The 12,043-nt window shown below is 38.1% G+C and overlaps 1 protein-coding gene across 3 annotated transcripts in view; it reads left to right on the top strand.

Annotated features, from left to right (window-relative positions):
* The window catches only part of LOC144056298 (kinesin heavy chain-like), an 89,815-nt gene extending 77,966 nt beyond the window's left edge, over nt 1-11,849 (top strand). Inside the window, exons 1-16 of one of the 3 annotated variants that reach the window (XM_077572948.1) lie at nt 540-1,146; nt 1,852-1,994; nt 2,182-2,240; nt 2,316-2,437; nt 2,667-2,726; nt 3,233-3,340; nt 4,513-4,795; nt 5,085-5,160; nt 5,967-6,051; nt 6,202-6,247; nt 6,367-6,496; nt 7,764-7,861; nt 8,543-8,641; nt 9,458-9,593; nt 9,786-9,931; nt 11,224-11,849. In XM_077572948.1, the coding sequence (XP_077429074.1) occupies nt 1,910-1,994; nt 2,182-2,240; nt 2,316-2,437; nt 2,667-2,726; nt 3,233-3,340; nt 4,513-4,795; nt 5,085-5,160; nt 5,967-6,051; nt 6,202-6,247; nt 6,367-6,496; nt 7,764-7,861; nt 8,543-8,641; nt 9,458-9,593; nt 9,786-9,931; nt 11,224-11,274 (1,584 nt within the window). In that variant the 5' untranslated portion in view covers nt 540-1,146; nt 1,852-1,909 and the 3' untranslated portion in view covers nt 11,275-11,849. Of the gene's footprint in view, nt 1-539; nt 1,147-1,851; nt 1,995-2,181; nt 2,241-2,315; nt 2,438-2,666; nt 2,727-3,232; nt 3,341-4,512; nt 4,796-5,084; nt 5,161-5,966; nt 6,052-6,201; nt 6,248-6,366; nt 6,497-7,763; nt 7,862-8,542; nt 8,642-9,457; nt 9,594-9,785; nt 9,932-11,223 lie in introns of those variants that run through there. The other 2 variants (XM_077572949.1, XM_077572946.1) reach the window with 2 other exon arrangements.
* The last annotated feature ends 194 nt before the right edge of the window (nt 11,850-12,043 follow it).

Below are 12,043 nucleotides of genomic sequence, written 5' to 3'. Positions count from 1 at the left end.
AGATAAGAGTTGCAATGTTTACAAATACACAATACATTCAACATGCACTAAACATGTGATTTAATTAACTCATTTACTGCCATTGACGGCTATAGACGTCAAAAACTCATTTAAACTATTTCTATCAGTTTAACATTTTTTTCCCACTTTTGTTAACAAGAGTATGAAAACCTAAGGAACAAATATTGTACATTTAGACCAGCTATAAAATTTGTGATTAATTGTGAGTTATCTATTGAAGTCATGTGATTAATTACAATTTTAAAATTTAATCACCTGACGCCCTAATTTTTAATAATCTTTTCTTTTTTTGAAAAAAGATTATAAAAAAAAAGAATAATTTTTTTTGAAAAAAGATTATAAAAAAATTTTTTTTTTTTTTGAAAAAAGATTATAAAAAAAAAGAATATTTTTTTGGAAAAAAGATTATAAAAAAAAGAATTATTTTTTTGGAAAAAAGATTATTTTTAAAAAGAAAAGAAAATATTATTAAAATTAGGGCGTCAGGTGATTATTTTTTTTTAATTGTAATTAATCATATGACTTCAATCATTAACGCTTAATCACAAATTTTATATCTGGTCTAAATGTACAATATTATTTTCCCTAAAGTGGAAAAATGTTAAACTAATAGAAATAGTTCAAATTAATTTTCGACGTCACTCGTGTGTGGCACACTTTCAAATGTCTTTATTCCAGTTAATATCAAAATAAATATACTTAAAATCACATTTGTAATCATCCCCAAAGGCTCATGTCTTCAATTAATTTCCAACGACTAAAACATTTAATATTAATCACAATGTCACGTTTAGACTCATGAGTCACATATAACATATTATAGTCAAGAAATTTTGAACGTCGACTTCCACTTTTAACAATACCAGAATAGCGGTCCAATCCATTGTTGTCGGTACCGCACATTATATATAAGTCCTTCAGGCCTCTACTTCCCAATGACCTCATCCTACCAGCACCTACGGGGGAAGAAGGGAAGCGAGGGGTGTGTGTCTGGATGCGGAGCCAGGAGCCGAAAGGGCAAAGTGCAACCTAGTAGCCGAGAAATCCACTTTTAATACACTGCAGTCTGGCAAAGCTGCGTGCAGGAGCCGCCGGTTGAAAAGGCGTCTCCCACAACCGAGCACTGTGAGTATTTCTATTGTACAAAAATGATGACATATTGATGTAGAGAAGAAAACTAGCATCCGTAATGTAACACATGATGCTGCTATCATCACTTTAAAAGCGTTTTCTGAAACAGGGAGATTGGCATCGATTTTGTGTATAACTCAATAAAATGCCACTTGCCTCATTGTACCGATTTTCGGAGGACTATTTGCACCGAATATATGAAAAGTTTAGTTTGGCTGAGGACAGCTGATTTTGTATACTGACAGATATTCAATTTTAATCTGATGTTTACGCTGCATGATTTAATCTTCCTTTACCTGCATAAGAAACTACTTGGCTGTAATGTTGCTACTCCAAAAGTGGACACAGAGCAAAATACAAAAACAAACAAAATAAAAGCACGTCTACTTGGCTTTGTATTTTAACAATACTCACATTTGATACTGTCATAGGTTTTTGTTCATTGTAATTTTAGCATTTTATTTGTCCTCATTTATTAGATAAATGAATATCTACAGTCTTTAATGTGTGTTTACTATTTAGCTGAGACTCGAGTCGACTCCTGATAACAACAATTGTTATCTACGCAAAAAGCACCGGAGGTTACCTCAGTTCAACAACCGTCGACCTTTTCATGTTAGGACACTGATTACTTGCTATGTTGAGTCCCGGTCCCGACAATGACGCGTGATTTAAGTTTATCCTGTGATTACTGTACAGGTTCTACTTTTACGTGAACCGAATCCACCGGCGAAGACCTTGCCTGGAGTTGGTCGTCATGGCAACCGAGCAGCCAACTAATGCTAACGGCGTGAGACACAGGAGCATCTTAGCCCATACGCCGGATGAGATGACCAATCCTGGTATGATAGTAGTTTATGAAAAATATGATACCAGAAGAGAAAGGTGATAATAACACACTCTTATCGTTTAATATACACATGACGTTTGGAAACTAGAAAATAAATGGATTGAGTTGTGTTAGCATTTAGCATGTAAGCATATTAGCATTGGTATTTTTTTTTTATAAGCAAACATGCGCTCCCACAGCTGGTAGTGGTGACGGTGCAAAGATGGACGATGCGGCCCAGTGGCACAAACATGCGCAGGTATATTCAAAACATGTAGTATTATTATACACGTATTTGTTTTTTTTTTAAATATGAAAGTGTACTCTGCTGCAGAGGGTGAAGGTGACGATTCTGCAGCAGATCCAGGATCAGCTGAATGACATTCTCGACAAGGCGCTGACGCAGCCTGTCCACGCATCAGTCAATGGGAAGGCGGATAAAGTTGCTTCATCCAGGTAATAATTGCCAGTAGGTAGGTTGCCAAATAAATAAATAAATAAATAATAATCTGCCAATAGGTCAATGCAATGGTTCACTCTAACGTACTTTTTTTTGTGATATTTTTGTTTCATTTTATTTTTGTGCTGTAAGATTTTTTTCTACAATAAATCCCAAGGTTTAAACACAAGTCAAGCTTAACTGAGATATTTCGTACATATTTCAGACATGTGGCCGTGTTTTTAGTTTTAGATCTCAGAGGATGGACGACGGCAAAGTGTTTATGGACCGAGCATCACTGCTAGAGTAAGCTGAATTCAACCTAATTTTTTTTTATTTATTTATTTTTTTACAATATCTATGCAGCCCCATTAGTCTAAACTCAGCATTCTGATTAATATTGTGTTTGTGGCATATGAATTAAAGAGCAAAATTCACCTGTTTTTATCCCCCTCAGGGGGCGGCCATTTTGCCACTAGCTGTCGACTGAAAATGACATCACAGTTGCTCAGGTAACAACCAATCACGGCTCAGCTTGCTAATGTCACATGACCAAACTCAGAAAACAGGGGAGCCGTGATTGGTCGCTACCTGAGCAACTAACTGGGATGTCATTTTCAGTCGACAGAAAGTGGCAAAATGGCCGCCCCCTGAGATGGGTAAAAACGGCCGTATTTTGCATTGACATAAACGACAAACTACTCTTAATTCATCGTCATAGTTTTTAAATCGATTTAAAAAAAAAAAAAAGTATTTTGAGACATGTTTAGATGTGTAAATCAGTAAAATGACCTTTCCCCTCTCATCACCAGCGAGCTGTTTGAGATCAACCACATCAGGACCATCTACCACATGTTTGTAGCTGTGCTGCTCATTTTCTGCGTCAGCACGCTGACTGTGGATTACATCGACCAGGGCAGGTCAGTGAGACCAACAAACACAGCTGAAGAGTAAAAAAAAAAAATAATTCTCAATTTTGCATTGTTTAAAATATACTTATTTTTTTAAAGGGGGATATCAATCCATCTGAGTATAGTCCGCGGTTGAGATTCTATTGGCGGATTAAAGGTTTTGCTCACCCACGGGCTTGTTCGATACTCACCATGAAATTATTGATTGTGATGTGGGAAAAAAATATGGGAGATGACCTTGACGGATTAAAACACATCCTCTGGCATGCTGCGGCTGCTATGAGTAAATATGTTATTTGTGGGGTAAAGGGCGCTTTTCGTATAGGACTAGATGACAGTATGCGGGGGGGGGGGGGGGGGGGCTATTTTAGCAATGCCGCAAAGTCTCATGTGTCTGTCTTATACTGTATCATATGAGATTAATTTAGTTTTGTTAGTTCAAATTATATATACTCTTTTATTTTATTTTAGTTTGGTATGACCTGGCCGGGGGATTGAACCGACAACATCCCAGTCTCAGTGCGGACACTCTACCACTACGCCACTGATTTATCTTACTTTGTCTATATTTAGCTAGTCTTAGTCATCTAAATGCTAAGCTAACTAGTAATCTAGCCATGCATTTATTTTATGTTTAGTTCATCTTGGCTTAGTTTAAGTTTCTTATCTTATATTCTTATATATCTTTTGTCTGTCCTTAGTTTATTTTAGGGTGACCGTATTCCCATTTCCCCCCCAAAAAGAGGACACTTGCCCCGGCCTTGAAATTGTGGTACCAGTCGCACACACAGTGTACTTCTACCGCCTATTAGTCGCGCAACGCCAACCAGACATTTTCATGAATTTATAAAATCCCCGGACGCCCGAACAGGATGTAAGAAAATGGTCTGTCCTCCCAAAACTAGGCTTCTTACTTTAGCCGTTTGTCGTAGATTCTTAGCTTAGTTTGCTTTGTCTTTTCTTGCTTATTCCTCTAGATTTGAGCTAGCTAGTTTCTCCCTAATATGTTGTTTAGCTCAACTTGGTTGTTTTGTCTTGATTAGCTTAGCCTATCTTAGCATAGCATATTTTAAAGTCTTAGTTTAGCTAGTTTGTCTTGGTTTAGATGAACTTCACTTCATTTAGCTGAAGTTTAGATGGCAAAATAATTAGTAGTGACTTTTGTGTCCCCCAATGGGCAGGTTGGTCCTGGAGTTTGACCTGCTCTTCTACGCCTTTGGCAAGCTGGGAACGGTGGTCCGGGTGTGGGCGCTCATGTTGGCCTACTCGCTGTTTGTTCCCTATTACGGGCTGCGCGTTTGGGCTTCGTTGTACCACCAGTGCACCTCCAAGCTGGGGCTGTCTGTGGGAACAGTTCTGGTCCTGGCTGCCCTCCAGACTTCTGTTCTGGGACTGTTGCCTGTCTACGTGGTGGTGCGGCACCAGCTGCCGCCGGCATCCCGCTTCATCGTTATACTCGAGCAGGTCAGTGCACAAATATTGGATGAGCAAGCGAGATTAAGAGATAGGTGCAGTAGGTCATTTTAGTACAGTGTTTCATAACAAGCAAGGCAAGTCAGACTGACATAAGAGATCATTCAGATCGTATCTACTCGTTTATGTTTTTGCTACACGTGATGATGCAGTGGGACGTTTTAGTCGCACTTCCTTTGATATGCAGTATGAGTCATCAGGGTCAGGCAGACAAGTGATAAAATGGATTCCATAGTGTCGACATTCTTGTCCAATTTAAGAGAAAATATTTTGCTTTCAGATTCGATTCCTGATGAAAAGCTACTCATTCATGAGGGAATCGGCCCCCGTCGTTATCAAGAACGCACCAAAACGAGGTATTCATGAAAACAGACGCATGATACAATGAACCAGGCTGGAGTTAGTTCTGGTGTGACATCTTACCCAATCTAGTGAGACAACTTAGCCGTTGTCACACTCACAATCTTCTCCATAGTTAGTTCTGGTGTGACATCTTACCCCATCTAGTGAGACAACTTAGCCGTTGTCACAATCACAAACTTCTCCATAGTTAGTTCTGGTGTGACATCTTACCCCATCTAGTGAGACAACTTAGCCGTTGTCACAATCACAATCTTCTCCATAGTTAGTTCTGGTGTGACATCTTACCCCATCTAGTGAGACAACTTAGCCGTTGTCACAATCACAATCTTCTCCATAGTTAGTTCTGGTGTGACATCTTACCCCATCTAGTGAGACAACTTAGCTGTTGTCACAATCACAATCTTCTCCATAGTTAGTTCTGGTGTGACATCTTACCCTATCTAGTGAGACAATTTAGCCGTTGTCACAATCACAATCTTCTCCACATTTTAACATAACCTATATGAACATTTGATTTGCTATTTCCATTAGCAAATAAAGCGTCTATCTCATAAAAATCCACAGGTGCACGAGATAAAAGTTGACAGAAACATAGCAAACTGTTTCACAAAAGACATTAAAGCCCTTAAGGTGGGAAACTTCACACCAGTACTGTAGTTTTGGTGGCGCTAGTTGCAACAATAAAGCCAGGCAATCTGGGGAGCAATTCCCCATTACGACACCCCGAAGCGTCTAGAAATGTTTGTTTTTTTTAAAGCATCATCAGCACCCTCTGATGGTTTGATCTACTGCTTTTCAGGCGAGAAAGTTCGCTTCCCAACATGTTCCAGTTATCTCTACTTCCTTTTCTGTCCTACTCTCATCTACAGGGAATCGTATCCCAGGTAAGATGGATGATGCAATATTTCACCTATTTGCGTGCTCTTTCTCAATTGCCCCTAGATGGCATCCAAGCTCTGTCTAATATAAAAGTAGTGCCTTGGCGCCATCTTGTGACATTCATTTATGAATGACTTTTTTGTATTTCCTTCCAGGAACACGCATATAAGATGGAAATACGTCGGCGTCACTTTGACCATGGTGAGCTGCGTTCATTACCCAGCATGCCGTTTGTTTCCCTTCCCCTTTGAAGTGTGATTGCCTCCGCGCTTGATGTCGGCACGCTCTCTCTCTCTCTCTCTCTCTCTCTCTCCCCGCAGATCTTGGGCTGCCTGTTTTATGGGTACTTCATCTTGGTGCGCCTGTGCGTGCCCGTCTTCACGTCGGAGAGCCAGCAGCCGTTTAGCAAGCGAGCCATGGTCCTCGCCGTCTTCCACTCCATACTACCAGGTTTCTGCTTATTATCAGCAGCATCGTGTACACACACAAACTTCCACATTCCTCCAAAGGCCAAACAGTAACAATTTCTGCATTCTCTCTTATCAAAGTGAGTCAGTCAATGTTTAACTGTGTCGTTATACAAGTAGATCAGGTCAACAGCGCACCAAGGCCTTGTTATATTTTCTTTTCATGAGCGTTACGAGCATTACGTCACAGGGCTCAGCAGGGGGGCAGCACGGGAACCAGGCGGTTAATTATATGTCACACAATCAACAAGTTCTGGGTTTGAATCTCCTGTAGAGTTAGCATGATACTCCACTATCTTCATTGAAGACTCTAAATAGTCCTTAGGTGTGAATGGTGAACGTTTTTTCTGAGAATTAGAAAGGTATAAAAAAAAAAATTGTACTTTATTTTAAAAACTCTTCCTTTTTTGAGGGTTAAATATTTAATGGAGGAAAAAAGGCTTAATATTTAAAGATTTAATTAATTTAAAGTACTTTAAATTTAAATTAAAGTACTATTTCTTGAAGATTAAAAAAAAAAATTATATTAATATATTCTATTTTAAAGGGCAATTTTACCAGAGTACTTTTATAAATAAGGAAAAAAAGGTAATTCTGTAAGATTAACATTACATTTTTACTACAAGTTGTAATTTCATAAAATTAAAGTTGCATTTTTTTTGTAGAGAAAAGTCAAAATTGTACAAGATTAAAGCATTTTTTTCTATGGAACAAAAAGGCACAAGGTTTCAATTGTATTTTGGACAGACAGAAAGTTTTAACTTTACAATTCAAGTCTATATTTTTATAGTCGTTTCCCCCAAATTTTACCGAATTGAAGATTTTGTTTTTAACAAAATCCTATAATAGACACAAAAAGGCATAATTTTAACAAATGACCCCCCCCCCCCCTGAATAAATTTAGTAAAACAAGGCATAATTTGACAACGTTAAAGGTGTAATTTTTTTTTGTTAGAGAAAATGCAAAAAATAGATTTTATGAGATTAACATCACATCTCATGTCACAATAAGTTGAATTTTTACAAGAGAAGTCAAAGTCCTAATTTTACAAATTTAAAGTTGCTTTCGCTTTTGCTAGATAAAAAATATATAAATTCACAAATGCAGTCATTTGCAGTCATTTGTTTGTTGTATTTATTCCAAAAACAATGTTGATATATTACGAGTTTAAAGTACATTTATGGAATTAGTCTTTTTTGTTTGCTTGTTTAAAAAAAAGAAGCAGTCATAATTGCGTTCCGGTTTGCAGGCATTATGCTGCTGCTGTTGTGCTTCTTTGCCTTCCTGCACTGCTGGCTCAACCTCTTTGGGGAGCTTCTGCGATTTGCCGACAGAATGTTCTACAAGGTCAGCAATACCATCTATTTAAAAAGAAAAAAGAAAAAAAGATCGCATCAAACCAATCTTTGAATCATCTGATAAACAAGCTATGACCCCATTTCCACTTTCAGTCAATGTGAAGAACTGGTTTGAGCGACCAGTCTAACCTGATCTTTGTGATCAATACCAGAAGATCAGTGATTTTCTTGGCTCAATTTCAAATCACCAGCACTTAAACAATAGCTATCAGAAATCCTCCTCATGGGTTTCAACCATGCTGGATTTGAGCACAAGAAATTGACTTTTTTTTTATTTGCTTGCTCTAAATGCAGTTGACAAGAAACTGTTTGTTTTGGTTCCAAAGAACGCAATTTATTTTGGCGCCTTTGGGGAGTGTGGCTGCATGTAAGAGCAACATTTTATTTGCTGTCCAATTGTTGAATGAAATGAGAAGAAAAACATGTCACTTGTCAAACATTTCCTTTGTTTTTGTTTTAAAGAGCATTATTGATTGTGACCTCTTTCAGGGAGTAAACATGTTTCTTAAAAAAAAAAAAATGTTGTTCGAAAGAATGTTATTGATTTTGATTGTTCTAAAAAGAGAGTATCGTCATCGGTTGAGTAATTGTTTACACTGCAGCCATTTGTGGGTCATGCTAGTGTTTGTTGGCATTTCCGTCAATTGATTTTGGTCATCTTGTTCCACAGGACTGGTGGAACTCGACGTCGTTTGCAAACTACTACCGCACATGGAACGTGGTGGTACACGACTGGCTCTATTACTACGGCTACAGGGACTTCCTCTGGGTCAGGCACACCACCACTACCAGAGGTGGCAAATCCAGGTCCAGAAAGTAAAAACCCTGCCACAATTTGGCTTTAGCCCCTAATGCCAGCTAGCTAGCTCCCTAGCAGGTAAACGAGACCATGAGAGCTAGCTAGGGAGCTAGCTAGCTAGCACCTGAAAGTAAAAACCCTGCCACAATTTGGCTTTAGCCCCTAATGCCAGCTAGCTAGCTCCCTAGCAGGTAAACGAGACCATGAGAGCTAGCTAGGGAGCTAGCTAGCTAGCACCTGAAAGTAAAAACCCTGCCGCAGTTTGGCTTTAGCCCCTGATGCCAACTAGCTAGCTAGCTCCCTAGCAGGTAAACAAAACCATGAGAGCTAGCTAGGGAGCTAGCTAGCACCTGAAAGTAAAAACCCTGCCAGTTTGGCTTAAGCCCCTAATGCCAGCTAGCTACCGAGCTCCCTTAGCAGGTAAACGAGCATCATGAGAGCTAGCTAACTAGCTACCACCTGAAAGTAAAAACCCTGCCGCAGTTTGGTTTTAGCCCCTGATGCCAGCTAGCTAGCTCCCTAGCAGGTAAACGAGCACCAGCTAGCTAGCACCTGAAAGTAAAAACACTGCCGCAGTTTGGCTTTAGCCCCCAATGCTAGCTAGCTCCCTAGCAGATAACGAGCACCCTGGGAGCTAGCACCCTAGCTAGCACCTGGGGCTAAAGCTAAACTGTAGCAGGGTTTTTAACTTTCTGGACTTGGATTTGCCACCTCTGACCACTATTCTACACCATTAAAAACAAACAACAACAAAAGTTTCTTATTTTCCACCTGCGATGCCCGCAGTTGTCGAAAAGGAAGTTCCGCACAGCCGCCATGTTGTCCGTCTTCATCGTGTCGGCCGTGGTGCACGAGTACGCCTTTACCATGGGCTTCGGGTTCTTCTATCCTGTCATGTTTTGCCTCTTCGCCATCTTTGGAGGTAACCCACTAATTCATTTTAGGAATATCTTTTTGCGTTTTAGCATCACATTGAAGGTTTTGAAGTTATTAATAAATTATCATTGGTACAATACTGTTCAGGAGAATATGCATTCTAAGCCTATTATCATTATTTCATTGCTAAAGGCTGTTTTGATTGGTCTTGATCATCACGTTGTCGTCATCCTTACAGTTGTCTTTAACTTCACCATGAACGACAAGCGTCAAAGCCCCGTGTTCAACATCATCATGTGGGCGTGTCTCTTCCTGGGTCAGGGCGTGCAGGTGTGCCTCTATTGTCAGGAGTGGTACGCGCAAATACGCTGTCCTCGCACCGGGGTATGAAACGCACGCACACCAACTGTACAGTACATCCTGCCGTAATCTGCTAACAAACTACATTTAAGTATTCTTAATTGCATTTTTTTTGTCAGATAAAGTGAATCTTTAAAAAGCTTAAGTCATATTTATTTTTATTTTTTTTACAAAATTTAAATTGTTTCTTTTTTTTTTAATGAAAATTTTTCAGAATTTTACAAGATTCCAGTTTTATTGTACGTGATTAGATTAGATTAGTTTTTTCCTAAAAAATAATAATACAATATTAATGGACTTATTTGAGGGGAAAACTAATTTCTTAAGATATTTAACCAACAAAAAACTAATCATGTAAGAAAAAAAATAGTTATAATCTTCTAAAAGTAAAGTCAGATTTTTTTTTTGGGGGGGGGGGGGGGGGTGGGCGTCATTGGATTAAAGTAATATTTTGTTTTTTAACAATTATGTAGGAGATTATCATCACATTTTTGGGAGAATACAATATTTTTTTTTAACAAAATTAAAGTTAAACATTTTTCAATTTCTTTTTTTCTTTTTAAAATATTCAAGATTTTATGGACAAAATGTCAGTATTTTACCAGGTCAAATTTGCATTTTTATGGGGGAATAAAAATAGCTGCTGTCTTGCAAGTTAATGTATGTTTTTATAATAATATAAGATTAAGTCATACTTTTAAGACAAATACTTGAAGGAAATTGTTTGGGATAAAAATAAATAAATCTAAATAAAGTGTTTGTTTTTTTTTTACAAAAATCCAAATTTGAATTACATTTTTTCCTTAAAAATAAGTTTTCTTATGCGGTCAATCATATTTATATAATGTTTTTCTTTTATTAAATTTATAATTAAGTTTTTTTTTTTTTTACTTGTACCCATTTGTGTTGGCAACATCAAATAACAGTAAACACCTGTGGAGGTAATTAATCCCTTTCACTGCTCTGAGATCTGAATTTGCTCCATTATTGATTATTGTTAAGTCCAATAATCAATCTTGCTATATTTTAAGAGCCTCTATTGGCAAATGATGCGTCTGTGGAATACAACGACATGTCCGGTATTTAACCTTGGAAAGCCTCCAGCGTTTGATCAAGTAGAGGATTTAGCGGACAGCTGGCGTACTTAAACTGTTTTAAGTACAGCCGATCCGCAATTCATGGTCGAGGCGTCCAGCGGCGCCATTCAACAACTCGCTGTCCCTACAACGGCAATACTGTAAAATAATAACAATCAAAAGCGGGATTATGTGTGCATGAGGTTACTAGAAAGAGTCTTTTTTTTTTTTTTGATACAGAATAGCTTTTGGGAGCTGGTGACGCCTCGCTCCTGGTCATGCGGCTACTAAAAATAAACGACGGGGGACGGCAAGCAACGAGGGTCAAGAAGGACCCAATGCATGATGAAGGTTCCGATTGCTCAAAACATGATGCAATGCAATCATGTTTTGAGTGTTGTGTATTTTATATATATATATATATATATATATATGTATATATATATATATATATAGTTGTTTTTATTTTCCTTTTTGGGGGGGATTTTTTCAATGACACATCAGTATTATTTTTCCATTAATGCAATATTGAATTGCCATTTTATGGGACTAAAGTTGGGGATTTTTTTTTTTTTTAAATAATAGTTTTTTATGAGATTTAAGTCATATTTTTCAAGAAAAAAAAATGTTGCAATGTCATGAGAGTGTGTCGCAATTTTTTGTTAAATGTCTTTTTTTTTTTTTTTTTAAGAAAAGGCATGAAGACTTCCGTGTTTTAAGTTTACGCAAGCCAATTGTACTCTACTGTATATACTTGAATCTCCCATCATGTCATCGAGTACAAAAAAGTGCACGGAAAAGTACTTTTCATTCTCAAAGCACATTGTGAGAATAAAACATGACATGCCATCGTTTCCCTACTTCAATTCGAGTCCAAATCATCTGGTGACCAATTTCACACATACACACACCTGCTGCGTGTTGTGCGCGCTTGCGTTTTTAATCCCAGCTTGGTGGAGGTCGAGCAACGTTGCGGTATCGACCTTCTTATCGTCCGTCACAAAGCCTCTGTGAGTGTGTGTGTGTGTGTGTGATGTCATCATACAGGAAAAGCAGGATT

Source organism: Vanacampus margaritifer, chromosome 8 (genome assembly GCF_051991255.1).
Source record: "Vanacampus margaritifer isolate UIUO_Vmar chromosome 8, RoL_Vmar_1.0, whole genome shotgun sequence".
Lineage (NCBI taxonomy): Eukaryota > Metazoa > Chordata > Actinopteri > Syngnathiformes > Syngnathidae > Vanacampus > Vanacampus margaritifer.
This window is presented reverse-complemented; position numbering and strand designations above follow the sequence as displayed.